Source organism: Bos javanicus, chromosome 8, assembly GCF_032452875.1.
Source record: "Bos javanicus breed banteng chromosome 8, ARS-OSU_banteng_1.0, whole genome shotgun sequence".
NCBI classification, from domain to species: domain Eukaryota; kingdom Metazoa; phylum Chordata; class Mammalia; order Artiodactyla; family Bovidae; genus Bos; species Bos javanicus.
Window position 1 is genome coordinate 80141505 of NC_083875.1, and position 18407 is coordinate 80159911.

The 18407-nt window shown below is 36.3% G+C and overlaps 1 protein-coding gene across 12 annotated transcripts in view; it reads right to left on the reverse strand.

The window, feature by feature from the left end:
• TUT7 (terminal uridylyl transferase 7) overlaps positions 1-18407 on the reverse strand; it is a 58668-nt gene that overhangs the window by 15085 nt on the left and 25176 nt on the right. For 10 of the 12 annotated variants that reach the window (XR_009738141.1, XM_061426084.1, XM_061426081.1 and 7 more), the window contains 13 exons: positions 15915-17011; positions 15416-15566; positions 14247-14333; positions 13598-13698; positions 11777-11834; positions 7600-7703; positions 6868-6957; positions 5971-6084; positions 5719-5796; positions 4933-5110; positions 2363-2410; positions 2187-2278; positions 877-992 (listed from right to left, as the gene is read on the reverse strand). Coding sequence is in view for 11 of the 12 variants with exons in the window: in XM_061426084.1 (XP_061282068.1) it covers positions 877-992; positions 2187-2278; positions 2363-2410; positions 4933-5110; positions 5719-5796; positions 5971-6084; positions 6868-6957; positions 7600-7703; positions 11777-11834; positions 13598-13698; positions 14247-14333; positions 15416-15566; positions 15915-17011 (2314 nt within the window). In the remaining variant the exon portion in view is untranslated. The remainder of the gene's footprint in view (positions 1-876; positions 993-2186; positions 2279-2362; positions 2411-4932; positions 5111-5718; positions 5797-5970; positions 6085-6867; positions 6958-7599; positions 7704-11776; positions 11835-13597; positions 13699-14246; positions 14334-15415; positions 15567-15914; positions 17012-18407) is intronic. The other 2 variants (XM_061426083.1, XM_061426082.1) reach the window with 2 other exon arrangements.

Sequence of the window (18407 nt, forward strand, 5' to 3'; positions counted from 1 at the left end):
ACGGCAGCAGCAGCAGAATTCTTTACTAGCACTGGAAACTTGAGACATAAAACTTTAGGTTCACAATGGAACAATGGTTAGAAGGAGCTTTGTGCTCTTAAATTGTCAAAATTATTTTTTCCTTTCCCTACAGAATCAGTGGCTATTATCTGAATAAAAAATAAAAGTAATAAATAAGAGCCTCGAATTCCAGATGGTGATTTAAGTACCACGTTTTTAAATGAGAATATTATCATCCACTTAAAAATACCACCACCACAAAACAAGAATATGTCCCAAGCAAGCAACCAAAAACATCTCCCTCTGCTCTCCTGAAAACATTATCAGAAGAAAGCATGATGACCAAATCGAGTAGGTCACCACAACAATTATTAAGAATTAAAATGAATACAAGTGAAGGGTCCTATAGCACAGTACAGTATTACTGAGTCTAAATTCCCACACAGTACACCCCAGATATTGTGCATCAGAATATAACTGAGATCCTAAAAACAAACCCATTTTACTTTTCAATGACTGAAATGATTCTGGACTTCTCACTGTTGTAAAATGGAAGAATTTCAGTTTTCTCTTCTGCTCTTCCATCCTTGTTGGACAGCGTAATAATCAAATGATCAAGGGGTGATTAGGGATGTGCCCAAAATTAGGAAAAGGGATGAGGCCTGGAAGACTGTCTCCTGTACACTCAAGTTAATCCTAGCTATCTGACTTAAAGCCAGGTTTTAAATCACTTCATTTTCCTTGTAAAAAATCTCAAAGTTATCTGAGAACTTCTGGGTTTAATATAAGTTTATTTCCTGGTACAAGAGAACCTCATTTGAAAACTGGTACAGTAAGAAAATAAAAACAAAACCACCCTTTTGAATGTTCACTTACTTTCTCCTCATAGGACAGTCCTTCATGAAGTGTCCGATTTTCCCACAAATGCGGCAACATCTATCATTTGGGGCCAGCTCTCCTTCAGTTAGTACATCTGGATCAAAAAAGTACTCCTAGCAGAATATAAATACATAAAAACCTAAACTACTAATATCAGATCCAAACACAAAAACTAACCAATATCAATCAGGGATCTTATATCTCAACACTGACAAATCATTATTTTTAATAATTATTATTATACTGTTTAAATCCAAAAATCTAAAATCACTAAGAGGTGTAATTCAGGATAGGTTTACCTGAATTCATTTTGGTTCATTCCTTTTCACCGTGAAGAACACTTTAACCCTATCTTTTCCCTCAGCACAACTCTAAACAAGAGCATTACATATGCCTGTGAGTCAGTTTCCTAGGACTTGGGGAAAACTGCGGCCAGGTACAAAAACTTCATTTTCTCATAAAAAGAAAAGGCTAAAACCTAAAAAGAAAGAAGCTATGTGTTGCTTTGCTGTGGCTTCTGAAGCAAAGTATCAGAGGAAAGGAAAGACAAGGGCCTGGATTCTAGCCTCCTTACCACTGAAATGAAGCTGGGTACCAGCAGAGGTGGCATCACCTGGGGGTTTGCACGACATGCAGTATTGGGCCCCACCCCAGACCTCCTGAATTAGACTCTGCATTTTAACAAAATCCCCAGGTGATCTGTCAGAACAAGTTTCAGAAGCAGGGTATAGAAGACTGCCACAGTAATATCTAGCAAAAGCTAGATGCAGAGATGTGATAAAATGCTGAACATGCTTACACACCTGATAAGGTTCATTTAAAAAGTCTTAATTAGGAAAATTAATGCAGGAGAAAAACCCCTTTATTTTTAACACGCAACACTCTAGTTCCTAGCCCCTTCCATTTTTTCTCACTGAAATGAATTTTTATAATGTAATTTTATTTTGCTTTTATTGAGTGTGGTTCCATAAAAACCTGAGTATCAGGTTATATGAGGACAGATTTTTAGCACAGGGAGCACTATGTCTCTCCTAGCTTCATTAAGGTATTTCTTACTCTTTGCAAGCAGACTGGAAAATTTAGATTTTCCTAAATCTAGGAAAATCCACCCAAACTTCACTTCTGGCTATCTCTCCCCATGCTGCTGACAAATGGCTTCAAAATAGCTATGTTTATGAAAAGGCTTTCATCGTGGCTAGACTCACCAAACTTTCGAGTATTTAGGTTATTATTGAAGTAATGTATACAAATTAGGTGCTTAAAAGGTTTTTGGAACTGGTTTTTTGGTATTTCCAACAGACACTTACCATTTTTGAGGGGTAGTCCTTTGGAAATCCTTTGACTGGAATCCCAAATACTCTTCTCCCATTAATAAATGCTTTCATTATAAAATTTGTCACTAGAAAAAAAGAGTAAAGTCTCAATTAAATGGATTAACAGGAAAAGAGAAAGCATTATTATTTAAAAACAAAGCAAAACTTACTTTTCCTGGATAATCCGGCTCCAAGATTATGATTCAAATCAAATGGATCTAAGTAAAGAAAATTAATGAAAACAAAAAAAGGATAAATAGGAAATACCACTATTTATACATTAAGTGAAGTCTATATAACAAAAAGAGTTACATACTTAAAAGTATTAAAATGAGTGCCTTTTTAATGAGCTTCAAGTCTATAATACAGCTAAGTGCTATATATTTCTAAATATATGGAAAGTTTTTCCCTAAAAGTATCCATCAAAAATTAGGATATTGCTTTATATCTGAATTCTTAAAGAGTCCTTCATATTATGAGAAGGCGCTTCATTTTGGACAACAAAATACTATTTGGAAAAGACATTTAAGTCTGATATCACCAAATCATACTAGTTTTAGAGGCATATAGAGGACACAAATACATTTAAAACATTCTACCACTGAATGTTCCTGCTAATTAACAGCCTTACAAAAAATCATTTTGGAAAATACATTTATTGGGACTTCCCTGTTGGTCCAGTGGTTAAGAATCTGCCTTCCAATGCAGGGGACTAAGATTAGATCCCTGGTTGGGGAAATAAGATTCCACATGTTGCAGGGCAACTAAGCCTGTGTACCACAACTACTGAGCCCACTCACTGCAAGTACTGAAGCCCTAGAGCCCATGCTCCACAACAAGAGAAGCCACCATAATGAGAAGCCCTTGCACTCTCTGCAGCTGCAAAGTGCCCTGCAGTCTCCGGAACTAGACAAAGCCTGTGCATGGCAACAAGACCCATGCAGCCAAAAATAAATCTTAAAAACAAAACAAAACAAACAAAACAAAACCAAAAACAAGCAAAGGGAAAACAAAACAAAACCTTTTTTGAGGATCATCTCATTACTTAAGAAAATGGAGGATGTATACAGTACATATAAGAAGAGTAAAGAAGTAAAAAGAGGCATCCTTCTGGTTGTCTTGCTATGCTTCTAATGTACAGTAACTGGGGTATACCATTTGGGATTTAGACCCACTATGAGTTTACTGGAGAAAAGCACCCTTCACTCAGTTTAACCCTATACTAATAATTGCTATAAGGTTACCTTTCTAGTAGGTTTGGTCATGCTTTCCTCTGGTGACTTTATGTGTGTGCTATGTGGAAGTGTTTTTGGTGTTTGCTTGGTGTAGCAGAGATGCTACAATATTAGTTACTGTATAAACACTACAAACTACCACCACTGACATTTCTCGAAAAACTAGTCAGAAGTCTTCCTTCTAAGACAGCCTATTACTAATGGCTCATTTATAAATAAAGTTAAAAGCAAAACGTAATGAGGCTTCAAAAATTAAAAAAAAAAATTAATAATTGGCAGACCGTAAGAATCCACTGTGATAATGGAAAGGTTTAAGACAAAGTTCTGTATTTAGCTATGGGATACTAAAAAGTTATAACCATAGCCACAATCCATGGTCATCTGAATTTAATTTTGTAAGTAGTCATTGTATTTTAATAATGTCAATAAGCAGAAGTAATGACAATAGAACATCTAAAGTAATACATTATTTAGGTGATAACAGTTGAAAAAATTATAAGACTAAAATCAACAAAACATTTCAAGCATTTTCAATTCCATTTTTAAGCATTTAATCTCCATTTTGTCTTTAAAATTAAAATCACACAAATTGATCACTTACAGGTGGAATCTAAAAAATAAAACAAACAAATGAATGTAACAAAACAGAAACAGACTCACAGATATAGAGAACAAGCTAGTGGTTGCCAGTAGGGAAAGTGAAGTGTGGAGGGGCAAGATGAGCTATGGGATTAAGAGACACAAACTACTATGTATAAAATAAATAAGCAACAAGAATATACTGTACAGCGCGAAGGATACAGCCAGTATTTTATAATAACTTTAAATGGAGTATAATCCATAAAAACACTGAAACACTATTGTGTACACAGGAACTAGTATAACATTGTAAATCAACTATATAAATCAATACTGAGCAACCACTGAAAGTAATTTGGTGTATAGACAGAATAGAGGATCAAAGTAAAACCATTCAGTGTAAAAAGCAAGTCTCAGAATAATGACCACAAACATCTAAAAGAAAAAAGTGTATGTATATATAAATTTATCTGGGTACATACAAATATATATAAAGTCAATATAAAAAATCTACAAAGATAAAAACAAAAATCCCCCAAATTGGAAATAAACAATCAAATACAAACACAAATGGCCCAGGAATCCTAGCATTCAGCATGGGCAAACTAAATGACAAATTTTTGAAGCTGGCTTATCTCTACAGCAACCTTATTCTGCAGAGCTTGTTAAACAAAGATAAAGGACTTATTATGGTGAACAAAGATTTTTGGATTTGTAAGAAACCCCACACGAAGGCATCAGTCATTAAAAAAAAAAAAAAAGGAAACAGATAAGTCTGCCTGACATGGACAGTAACGGGGCAACTGCTAGGCGCATTCTGATTAGTGGCTCATGGTGGCGTGGGAAGAGCTCTGCAAGGACCAAGAGTACCCTCAACAGTTCAATCCCTATATTCTATTCAGTTTTAAGTTAGATTTTATTAGTACCTTCAATAACAATGTATTTTGATGTCCACTGTTTCTTAAAAGTTGTAAGCAGACTTTTTCTCCTGATGCTAATTACATGTTCTTTAAAATCAAATTCCTCTGTGTAGAAACGAAGAAGTCCCAACCATAGCTGCCCAACAGATTCTGTATTTTTTCCATATTCTGGCCAATAGTTGGGCTAGAAATAGAAGGAACAAGAGATATCATGCTCTATAGTAAAGTGTTAATAGTCATTTGTATCTTAGGGAATAAATCTGGATTTTAATTAACTAGAGTTAAAATATATATAAAAACAATTATAAAACTTTTCTATTTTAAAGTATCATTTACATGAGTTTATTAATCTCTACCCTATGACCCAGAGACAGAAAGTGCTCTGGGTTTTAAAGGTCAAACCTCAGAATGCATGTCTGTGGAAGAATCTAGAAATAAATTTTAGAGCCTTGGTGACACCTAGTTATTATACCTCTGTAACTCAAGAGTTTTTCTAAATTCCGTAGGAAATCACAGAGCAAATTATTTGTTCATTTGGAATAAAGCTACTTAACCTTTTGAATTATTAGTCAGTAAAGAAGTCCTGGATACAGTCCCTAGAAACTCACCTGGCTTAAAAAATATTTTCAACTTCAAAGGAATCATCTGTATATGCTAGTTTTTTTTTTTTTACTATCACAATATAAATAAATATAACAAGTGATAATATAATTGTTGACCATCTACACTACAGCACAGTATAGCTAACTTTCAGTCAAGGATGTAAAAAATCTTTACTATTAAAATACGTACCAGTTCATCTATTTGATCAAAAAAATAAATATTCCAGCCATCAACAAATATTTCAGGTTTCTTTTCACCTTTGTATATCTGAAATTAATTTTTAAACTATTAGTATGGATTACAAACTTAGCGCATTGATACAAAAACTTGTAGGAAAATAGTAAAAATTTTAACTACAGAACCACAGAATTTTAGAGAAGGAAGAGGGCTCAAAAATCATCCAGCTCTACAGATGACAAATACAATTTCCTTTACTAATACCTCTTGAAGAACAGGAATAACTGGTGGATTCCTCTGCTGGAGAAAATATAGCACCATGAGCGTATATGCGTATGACGATAAGCTGCCTCTAGAAGCATCGCCAATATCGCACATCTGGGGGTAAGGAAAAGGAGGAACAAAGGCAAGATCACCAATGTCTTCTGCTACACTTGCAGCTCTTCTATTGTCACTAAAAGTAAGGTGCTTCTAGAGGGCACTAACATAAAAATCACACTTTTCAAATGCTAATATATGTCAACAAAACCAAATAACACCAACCAAAAAAAAAAAAAAAATCAAAAAGTAAAACAAACCCCAACAAAGCTGTGGAACTATCAGCCACAAGCAATATTAGGTTATCATGTAAAATTAAGGTAACATTTTCGTTTGTTCAGTAGGGCTTCTCAAATAGTAGGCTATGGTTCTTTAAAAATATAGGCCTATGTTTTCTTTTTTTTTTTTTAATTGAAGTATAGTTGGTTTACAAGATTATATTAGTTTCAGGTGTGTAACACAGTAATGCAATATTTTTATACTCCCTTTTAAAGTTATTACAAAACAGGGAACTGTCTGGTGGTCCAGTGTTTAGGACTTTATGCTCTCACCGTGGAGGGCCCAGGTTCTATTCTTGGTCAGTAAGCTAAAATCCCAGAAGCTCTGCGGTGTAGCCAAAAAAATAAAAGTTATTACAAAACAATGGCTACATTCCCTACATATCCTTGTTGCTAATTTACTTTACATATGGTAGTTTGTCTCTCTTTATCCCAAAATATCCCTGTCTCCCCTACTGGTAACCACTAGTTTGTTTTCTACATGACTGAGTTTGTTTCTTAGGTTTTCAACAAGGTTTAAAGATGTAAAGAAATCTGAGGAAATCTCAGGAGGAAGCATACTTACCTTTGTAAATACTTTCATAGTATAGCACAAATATTTCACTCTGGGATCAATGGCTGAATAAGCAGATAAGAGTCTTGTGTTATGAAGGGCCTGTTAAAAGGGAAATTATACTACCTTAAAAAAAAGTTTTAAGGTGAAATATTCTGAATAGGTTTACAGTGTAATTCATTTAAATTCATTTTTAAGATGAAGTCATTTAGACTGAAACTAATATTTTTCCCCTACAGAGTAGCTTTACTAACTTACTAGATAATAATTACAAGTGACATCTGATCTCAGGCCACCTTAGTCTAAACATACCTAGAAAATATGGGCTATAAAAATAATCAGTTCCCTTTAACTCAACATAAGATCTGTATCCCTGCCTATTATTCATATTAAATGTCCTTAGGGGCCAGAGAGGTTCCAGAGAGCCTCGAAAACAAACCAGGTCTGAGACCAAAGACACACACATACACACACACCAGAATTAAACAAAGTTCAAGCAAAAAAACAAAAAAACAAAAAAAAACTTGCCACTCTGACCTCATTTTTAATGAATACTAATATTAACTCAATTCTGTGTTATATCCCCAGTCTCAGAACACTGCCAGACACTTAGTAAACACTAATAACTACTAAAAGAATGAATAGGATGAAATGAATGGCTTAATTTTACTTAAAGACTGAGTAAATTAAGAGATACTTCTTCCCCTTAAACCCCATAAAGAAAAAGTCTAGGGAAAATCTTACCAATGTGTTATACAAACTGATGTCCACTTCCAGACCGCTTCTCAAATGGAAGAACTTTACGATTGGCACCTTTGCTGTTGTAATAGGCAAGATGTTTCTCAATCCTAGGTTGGGAAACAAGATAGTATTATTCAATAAAGCAGCAGAGGGTATAAGTTGCTCTTATGTTCCAACATAGAATGAAGTAAACCTGGCTTTGGCTTGTCTCAGTGAGTCACTAAGACTAGTCAAAAAATTCTGTTATTAACAAACATGATACTTCTGGCAAAGTTTACATTTGTTAAACACATGAATATCTGAAGTACAAGAATCAATAAGGCAGACACTGCCCTTCAGGAACACTCCGGATCTTGTGTATGTGTATAGAGCTGTCAGTCTGATAAACTTCAAAACAGAGGAAACTACTACAGAATCTGGACTATGTGTGCCTTATGTATTCACACATTATATGAAGAAAAGCCCTACAATCATATGAGTAATCATCTGAATGCCCAAAACAAAAGTTACTCATCATGGAGCTAGAAGCTATGTCAATGTAAGAAAAGAATCAGTGTCAACAGGAGAGAAGGATATTGCCTCAGCTAGGTTTTCACTATAGGCAAAAAAAGAGAAGGATGAGGGAATTTACCAGGCAAGGAAAACTGCACAGGGAAAGGGGAGCTCCCTGAAACAGAATGACAAGCTCAGGGAACTTCCATGGAATTGTGCTTGAGGGAAAGAAATAATGAATAACAGGATAAATGGTAAAAACTGAGAAGAGCCCAAATATGGAACAAATATATCCTTGGAGGCAAAGAGATGCCAATGAACTGGCAAAATCTGGGAAGAATCACTGACCATTGGAGGCACCGGGAAGAGAGACAGGATGACCATTATAAAAATTGACCTGGGATTGAATTATAATGGTGGCATGGGAATGCAGAGAAGCAGCAAGACATGTTTGAGAGCACCTCTTAACTGGATGGGTTGGGGAAGAAGAAGTAGGGGAAAGGAAGGCTATAACAGAAAGAACATTCCCTGAACGCCCAGATTCCTTTACAAACATCACCATCTAAGACCATTCACCCTCACCCCAAAAATGACACAGACCCAGAGAAATGAACATGCTTAGGAATATGCAGTTGGTGAACTGTGGAGTGGGAATTCAAATCTAGGTATGTCTAACTCTATTGAACCTAGTCTAAGACAGGTTAATTATCACTTCATTCATTTCGGTGATTCCATGGATGTCAACGTCAACAACCAAGAAAGAGGATGTAGAAGGAAGAACAGCTAGTGGCGGTTGTAGCAGAAGGGAAGTGGAAGAGAGAAAGATGTGTTTATTCTGGGTGCTAAGGTCCGAGCTCCTTTTGAGAGAGTTAAATGGTGACATCTAGAAGGACAGATGCCTAGTGATCTGGAATTCAGAAAAAAAAGTATGCAGATGAAAGGAATTTCAGCAGAAAAGGTCTGCATGGGAGACAGAAGAAGTCTAACTTATACTGATGGGGAGAAGGGGCAAGGAAGCTCCTATTTATTGAACACTCAACAAGTCAGGCCTTGTACTGTAATGTATTATTTTTCTTAATCTTAAATCCTATTGTTGTTGTTCCTGCTTTACAGATGAGAAACTGAGTGCTTACAATGAAGGTGAGTGACTTTTTGGAATCACACAGCCAGCAAGCAGGGACCCAAGATTTAAAATTAGGGAGTCTGATTTTAGAAGCCACCATTAAATTACTTTGCTATGGTGGCTTTAAATTAAGTATCCTTTTTTTTTCATCTCCTTCCTAGATGGAGAAATTCTAGAATTTGACACTGTTAATTCACCATTATGACATTTATAAACCTGTCCTCTAGGATTTATTCACAGTATATCATCCTGGTTCCTATTTTACCATTCCAACAGCTCCTTTTTCAGTGTCTTTGCTTAATTTCTACATTTATAAATTAAAGCTTGGTCCTCAACCTCTCTCATAATCCCACAGAACTGTTTTATTCTTGGCCTCTTCCTTCAAGGTTTTCAATACAAAACTGTTTCATTTTGTTCTTCAATCTTAACTGGCAACTCTACATTTCTAACTCTACGTTTCTAACTGCTTGCTGGACTGTTGTTAACTCTTAGAGATTATAGCTTCATGGCAAACTATCACTCCACACTGGTGTTCTCTACAAACATTCCCATTCCCATTTCTTAGTTCAGATATCAGCCTAAACCCATATTTCCTACTTGCAGGTTCTGAATCTAGGAAATATGCCTTTGGAATCTCTCATATTCTCTTCCTTTTAGGATCACTGGCATCTGGTTAAGATCCTTCTGCCCTGTCCCTTAGACTGTATCTTCCCTAAGAGCATACCAGCTGCCTAAAAAGTTCTGCTTTTATTGGGTTTCTTCTCTCGAACACAGTTCATTTACATTTTCTTACTAGTTCCCACTTGAAACTCCTCTCAAAATGTATCAATCTTCTCATTGTCCTACAAAATTGATTACAGTGATTCTCATAGACACATCCATGCATCTTTGGAATGACTTCTCATCTTATCCTTTTCAAATCAAGTTCATCAATATCATGAGATCAGAACAAGCCCATCTCTTCCATGAACCTTCCCTACCCAACTCTTTCCCCAAATCTCTCTCTCCTCATAAGTTATTTAATACTTACTGTAGGCTCTACAAGTTATTTTAATAAATGAATACCATCATACATTATTCCATACCCTATGAGAGTATCTTACCTTTGAGATCCGAAAGTTGTCAAAGGAAAGACCTGTAGACTTATTTTTCTATCCTACCTACATGCCCAACACAGTGCTGAGCACATAACAAACACCCAATAAAATATGTGGGGAAATTGCTTTCTTAATCACTGCTTTCTAGCTATTATTCAATTTTTGCTCCATGCAATCTGTATTACATTATAATCTGCATATAAAAGTCATTTTTAGTCTAAAAATAGGTCTAAAAAATGACCTATTTTTAACATGGTTCATTCTTAGAAAGTATAGGTTTTTTTAGGAGAAAGGGAAGTGATGTCTGCAGCTTAATTGCAAATGGTCCAGAAAAAAATTACGAGGAAGCAAGAGATAGGATGATAAATCAAATGTGGTAAAATGTTAACAACTGGTGCATCTGAACGAAGGGCAGACAGAATTCTTCGTACAATTTTTGCTGATTTCCTTTACATATGAAATTATTTTAAAATCAAAAGTCAAAACCTACCTCACTATGAAATATCTAATAGTCATGGCAACATAGCAATCTAGTTTCTTTGTATAATCTTCAAAAACAAAAATAAAAAAGCATATAGTTTTGAGAGGTAAAATTCCCATACTGCTTATTTCAATGACCATAAAAATTATATCAAAGCACATAAAAAACACTGATGCTCTAGGTTACTTTTCATTAGGAATAAAACAAAATTAAGATTTTTCCCCCTGTTATTTAAAATCACATGGTATCCTCTTTAAACTCCTGGAAATCAAAAATGCAAATATAGGGGGTACTCCAGGTGCATACTTATGTGTGCATGCCCATGCTGTGGATTTAAATCTACTTTTGACTAAGATATAAGAAAGCGTTTTATGGATGGTCCGTAGATTTAAGTTTCACAAAGGCAAGGACCACATCTTGCTCACTTTCATTTTTAACTCTTAGCACAGACGTTTGATGTACCACATTTTAAAAGACTCTCACTGTTAACAGCATCCACAGCTACCTCTGACAAAGAGAGGCAGAAGAATATGTTAATGGCATTTCAGCTCTGTGCACAATTACAGAACCTGTACATTTTTTGCAGCCGTAAATACTTGTCCAGGGTCATGCACAACTTGCTGAACAGCTGCAAGTACAATCCATCATCCCAGTCTGTAGCACTTTTCACTAAACTTCACGTCATGGCCAGCAACCTCTACCTACACTTTGATTTACACTATGTTGATAAGGCAAAATGATTCCCAAAGTTTCTTGTGTGTATAGTATACATTTTGTCATGAAATAAAACCAAGGCAACAATATGCATACAAATTATAACCAATTCCTCAGTTTTTCATACTTAACCACACAGATTTGTTTCAAAGACACCAATGCTATAAATGTTATATGAGCCACTACACTGTTTCAGTCATTTGTAAATTTTAAGTATGCAAAACATTAATAAAAAAGATGAGAATATTTTTTAGATAAAGCTTATAGAGGTACCTGAATGCTTTTTGAGGACTCTTGCCAATTCTTCAATAGTTCTTACACAGTCCAACTCCTGCAACAAAAATGGCAGAGACTGAATCAAAAACAGAAGACAGGTTCTTAACCCTGTTTTGGTTTCATTTCCTCCAGAAATAATAAAATTAAATTCAAATTGTTGTATATTGATTTTTCTTTTTTAGGTGAGCATTAATCCCTACGCATAGGAATATCCTAAGGATATAGAAACCCTCATGCACCCTACTTGCTAACTGCTCTTAAAAGAGCAGGAAAGGCTGAAATCAGTGTCCCCAGAAAAGTCTCTGAACCACTAAGAACCTCCAATTTCTTTCCTCTATGTGACAGAATTAATAAGAGAGAGCTTCTGTGGCCTGTCTTATTCATTCTGGGTAGATCTTCATTATAGCTTAATTAAGAGCTGATGAACTGCTTTGGGGTGTGATTAAGCTCAGATTATTTCTCCAGAGGACTAGTTGAACATATAACACACAAAAAGAAAGTTCTACAGCAAATATGAGTAACATTTCAAATATTTAAAAACATTTGGGCTGACCTTTTTAACATTAAGTCCTTTTGTTGGTTAGTTGGTTATATACTTACCAGAATTTGGAATTTAATTTAGAAATGCCCTCACAACTAGTTTATTAATCATGTAAAAATTCAATCTCAATGATGTATAATCAGATCATTCATATACTGGACCCAATCGTCCTTATCCACCTTATTCATCAAAGTCACGCCAGATAACCTGTGGCTATTTTCTCAAATCAGATGCATCGTCAAGGGACAAAACCCCGAAACTCAGAAAAGGCATAAGAAGATCCAGAGCAACAGCAGCACCACTGATTTGGATGCCCAGTATTTGGACTACTGTTGTAAATAAAAAAGGCGATGGATTTAGTACTTCTTAAACTTTACACCTTTTCACAGTATTTTATATTTGACAAATGCCATCAAGGTTGGCAAATCTTTTCTGCCTTGTGGGCCATGTTGCAAGGACTCAATCCTGGAGTTAGAGTGAAAGCAGATGTAGACCATACATATATGAAAGGGTGTAGCTGAATGCCAATGAAACTGACATAAAAAAAAAAAAAAAAAATAACAGGCTGTAGGCTGTAGTTCACTGACTCCTGACATACACGATCCAAGCTGAGGTGCACAACAACCTTCTGAGGCAAGGGAAATCTCATTTCTGTATTAGAGATAAGCAACCAAAGACAGACAAGTCTGTCTTGAATCCTAGCACTCTTTTATCCCTGTACCATGGGCTTCCCTGGTGGCTCAGCTGGTAAAGAATCTGCCTGCAATGCAGGAGACCTGGGTTCGATCCCTGGGTTAGGAAGATCCCCTGGAGAAAGTAAAGGCTACCCACTCCAGTATTCTGGCCTGGAGAATTCCCTGGAGTGTATAGTCCATGGGGTCACAAAGAGTCGAACACGACTGAGTGACTTTCACTTTCATCACTGTATCACACTGGCTGCCTGCTAAAACTTCACAGAAAACCTTATGTGGGTGTACTTATGCACCTGAGTCAGCCTAGTGGCTATGCCAAAGGGACACTGGAAAGGTTAGTTTGGCTTTCTAGAATTCCCAGATGTGGCTTTCATATCCAGTTTGCATTACAGGTTGGAAGCACAAGCCTTTCTACTCCTCATGTTCACCTCTAAACTTCTAATGTATTTATTTGGCCAGACTGTGCCAAATGGCATACTCCATATGATATACCCTGATAAATTAGGAAAATACTATGCTGAATTGTGAATCAAGATTGTCAAAACACACGCCACAGCAAATCCAAGTTTTATGTGGTCACTGTACCTCAGCAGTTTCAAGTCCGTTAATTGTCATGCAGACATCAAGGTCACTCTGTTTGAACCCAAATCCATTTTTGGAGGAGCCAAACAAGCTCAATTTAGTTCCTGTTAGGGATACATGAAAAGTAACAACTAACCTGAGTACATTTAATTTTCTGATCAAAGCAACTCTCTTATGAATTAAAAGTACTCAGTTATTAACTGTTCTATAATAATCTCATAATAATTATTTTCTTTTATTAACTAGTCTTTTATTATAAATTACTTCCTCTCAAAATTTACTATAAATAAATACAAGCTATAGAAGACACGAAAGACTGTCAAATGTCACTTTATTGTTAGATGCAAGGCCATTTCAAGGAAAATGTGGATCACCTCAGCACATTTAATAATGTAAAGCTTACTACTTTCTAAATAAATTCACTTTTTAGAGGTCTGAACCTTGACTCTCAACTAATAAATGAAGTTCACATGTATCTGCTAAGTGAAATACTACACTGCAACTGTCTTCTCCGTTGGCAAACTAGGACTGGACAGACCTAAACCATCCTAGAAGTATCACAAAACAAAGAGGCCCTGTCCCCACCATCACTGCAAGACTGCCCTCTTATGCTCAAAATTAATGCTTTTACTAAAGCTAAACAATTATTTACCTGGAAACTCCTGCCTTATGAAATTTTCTAGGTTTTGCCGAATATGTTCACGTGCCTGATCTTCTAGAACAGTTGGAGAAAAATCCTCTGTTTAAAATAAACAGATACATTCAGAAACAAAGATTGTTCACATTCTCTGAAAAATATTTTTCAGTAAACCTAATTAGCTAAAACAAACAACCAACCAAATCCTAAATTTTGTGTCTTTTTAGTAGACAGTATCAAGCAATGTACAATAAAGATGCCTTTTTCAAAGAGTCTATCACCAAGAACTGTTCCTGAGATGGAAACCAGTCTTCACAAGGTTTCTGTTCCTGGGTTTCACAGAGGCCAAAAGAGCCCGAAAAAGGCAGAGGGTGAACACAACAGTTTGTGAGCATGTATTTATACATATATATAAAACACATTTTATATGTGTGTGTGTCTGTGTGTATATATATATATATTCACATTTTTCCCCCTAAGGAGAACTAGTAGTTTTCTTTCATCACTTACACTCTCCAAAGAGATTTAAAGAACAAATCTCCAATTAAGAACAAGTGACTTATGGCACAGACAGACATCTTAACATGCAGCAATGTGATGTGTCATAATCTTCCACTCTTAGCAGCTGCATGCCTCTTCATCAAATGGTTTTCCTTGTAGAACTTAAACCTCGGCACACCAACACTTCCCCAAACTGATGTTCCTTAAAGGTTATTAACTAGCATTAATTAAAAAGTATTCTAAGCTCACATTTTAGAAATATTAGTTATTAAATAAGCTTTTTACCTAAACATTTCCAGGAGCCTTTATCATGCTAATATGCCCTGAAAATCTCTAAGGGAGGGGGCAGGATATACAGTTATTGCCCCCTGACCTTTGGAATACTTCTTGTTACTAAATACTATTAATGGCAGGTACCTAGAAAAGCATTTCAAGGAACACTAGTTGGAAAATGATAGTACTCCAATCATAAGACTTAGAAGATTCTCCTTCCCTGTCTTTCTTTAACAAGTATTTATTGCATGTCCCAAACGGAACACGATACACTGAGTACTATGGATACAATACACAATGCCAAAGACTTAGCCTGGATAATGAAGCTAATGGGTTAGTGAATTAGATTAACTCTTGAGAAAACATCAATTTAATATTTTGACAAATAAAAAGAAATGTTAATAACTTACTGTAACACTGAATGCAAACTTGATCTAAGATATTTGAAAATTTGGGTGTTAATGGTGGCAAAGGTTCCAGCTGAATTCTTTTGAAGTCTTCAGGACAGTCCTTCTTTAGATGACCCTCTCGTTTGCATAAACTGCAAACTACTGTAGGAGACTGCAGGAAGATGGCAAAGCAAAATAACACTTAAATAATGGAGCCTTGAATCTTTTTTCCAAAGTACACATTGTCCACCTCACATTCCAAAGGAACGAAAATATAGTGGCATGGCCACTCTAAACACACTCAGGAGAAAAAGGTAGTTATTTTGACTACCAACAGCATTTCCTTTCTCCTCTGCAAATTCCCAAGAGATTAATGAGGGCAGTGGACCTAGTGGCTGCACTGGAGTGAACCACTACTGAGACAGGTGAGAGCCCTGGTTTAGTACATGAAAATCCAAAGTACATGCATTAAAACTCTTTCAAATCTCCTAGTTCCATGTATAGGAGTGGTACTGATTACCTTGCCTCTGGTGAAGGTGAGTTTACTAAATTCATAGAAGAAATCAGACTGGTTCACAGTTGAATTTTCCTCACATACACTTTCTTCTTTAAGGCTGATTTTATTAAGTTCCGTTAGTAGGTTTCCATCTACATGGTGTTTTCCACATTCTTTCAAGTCTTCATACTTAGCAGATCCATCTAATTCCACATCCTCTTCAGACAGGGCATCCTCATCACCTGATCCAGTGAAGGTGTTGTCTAATTCATCTCCATTAGCAATGTCATCCTCATCTTCCCTTCGGGAAATGGAGAGCCGGGGTTCTTCTTCCTCCTCCTCGTCCTCCTCTTCCTCATCAGAGTGAAGGATTCCTGATATCTGGCTCTGTCTTAAAGGGGTAAAGTGGCTTACAGCATCTCCAAGTTCATTGGTACCTTCTATGCTTTCTTCATCAACATCAGCCTTGGCATATGAAGGAGGAAATTCATCATACTCTTTAGCTATAGGATTTCTGAAGCCTTCTAGATCCAAAGTGGTATCTGTCTCCTTAGTTCCTGAGCTGCCACAGGTGACAAGCGCTCCACACTTGCTACTACTTAAAGCCTGATCATCAGCAGTCAAAGGATGCTTGCTTTCCTTTCCATTTTTTTCTTTCTTATTTTTACTTCCTGTTTCTTGATGATGTACTTCAATGTCCTTAGAGTCACCAGAACTGACTTTTGCCTTAATACAGTCAGAGTTTTCCAGGTGGACACTGATGTGTGAGTTTCCCATTTTCTCTGCTGATGGGCTTTCAAAGTTTTCATCAGTCTCTTTAAGAGTAAGTGGCTGGGCCTTGCAGGTGTTTGCAGTTGAACTGGCAGCACCAGAACCTTGAGCCAAAACTGAGTTTTTGAGTTTATCACCTTTCGCTTGTACCTCTGGATCATGTTTTGCTATTTCTTTAGAACGTTCAGAAGTACAGCTGACAGTACTCAGAGGCTTTGGAAGGTTGGATTTCATAACTTTGTGTGGAAGAGCAAAATATTTATATGTTGTCCTTAAACAATGAAGTATATATTCAAACACAGGTTGATTATTTAGGGTCCTTGCCACATTTCTTTTTATAGAGTAGGGATCTGTAATGAAAAAAAAAAATCCACTACTTCACACACTTCTATTTTATGTTTTAAAAACCAGCCTGCTACATAGATAAAGACAACAAATAAGTAACAGTACAACTTATCATTTATCTTATGCGCTTTTTTTTAAAAACTGGGGATGGGGAGTAAGAAGATACAGTTTTAAAAACAAAAAGAAATGCTTTCTTAAACATCTGCTCTATGAAGAGAACCCATTCTATTCAGAACCATTACCCCTTCCCTACTCTGTCCTATGACTGTGGAGGTAAAAAAAAAAAAAAGTCATCAGTGTGGCTCTCATGCCCTTGGGAAGCGGGGTCTTCCCTCCGGGCTCTGCTGAGTGCTCTGCCTCCCCACTCAGCCAGGCCCTGTGGTTTGTAGAGCTTACCTCCACTCTTCTGCCCTGGGAAGCCCCATCACTGAACTGGCTGGACTGAATTCAGGGGCGAGAGGGAGGCACCAGGAGGAGACACCACTTCTCTCAATCTTTTCTCCTCCCCTAGAACTCCAGCAGGTTAGGCAATTGGCCAGAAGAGCTGAGCCAGAGAAACTGCAGGGGAGGGTTTAAAAATGTGAGATCCCCATGACTGCACACAGAATTTATGCAAAATGCAAAAAACCCTCTTATGCAATATAAGGCTTGAAAAAAATCAAGCAAAAATAAGAGAATTCCATTTAGGAGGTTCTTTAAATTATTTGAAGGAGGAGAATTAAGATTTCTAGAGGGGTTCCCATCTCCTGACTTTGTAAAGCTGATAGGAGCTCGTCCACTTAAAGGAGTCTACAGGGCACAACAGTATGTCTTTCATATAATGGTTTCAAACTCATTTAAGAGCTAAGTGTTTTTAAAGAGAAAAGGTGTTTTTATGAATAAGTTCTAAATATTACTGCAGGTATTCCAAAAACAAACTCTCTCCATGGAGAGAAATTTAATGAAGAATGCTGTTTTTCATGAGAAAAGGTATTTTCCTCAACCTCTGTAAAACTAAACAACATCAATAACAATTCATGAAAGGACTGAATCTAAAGATTCAGAAATGATAACAGCGAAGAGGAAAGGGGGATTTACATGTCACTTGGAAAAGACTTTTTAAGCATTTAAAGTTATTAAGCAATTTACAAAGAAAATAAGGACACAGACAGCTATTTCTTTTAGTTGCATGAATAATTATTTTTTATCACAGCACTTAAAAAACTCAGGATGAACAATTTGGTCCCTTGGAAAGATCTACTGTAATGCATGCAAGATTCTCGCTATCTACTTCACCTTTGGGGTCAGGCCTACCTTACACGTAGAAGCTGAAAAAAGATCGAAATAAAAAAGCATGCTGTTAGACTGATACCTTAAAAAAAGGGGGTGGGGGTGGGGATGGGAATTAAAGATAAATATTTT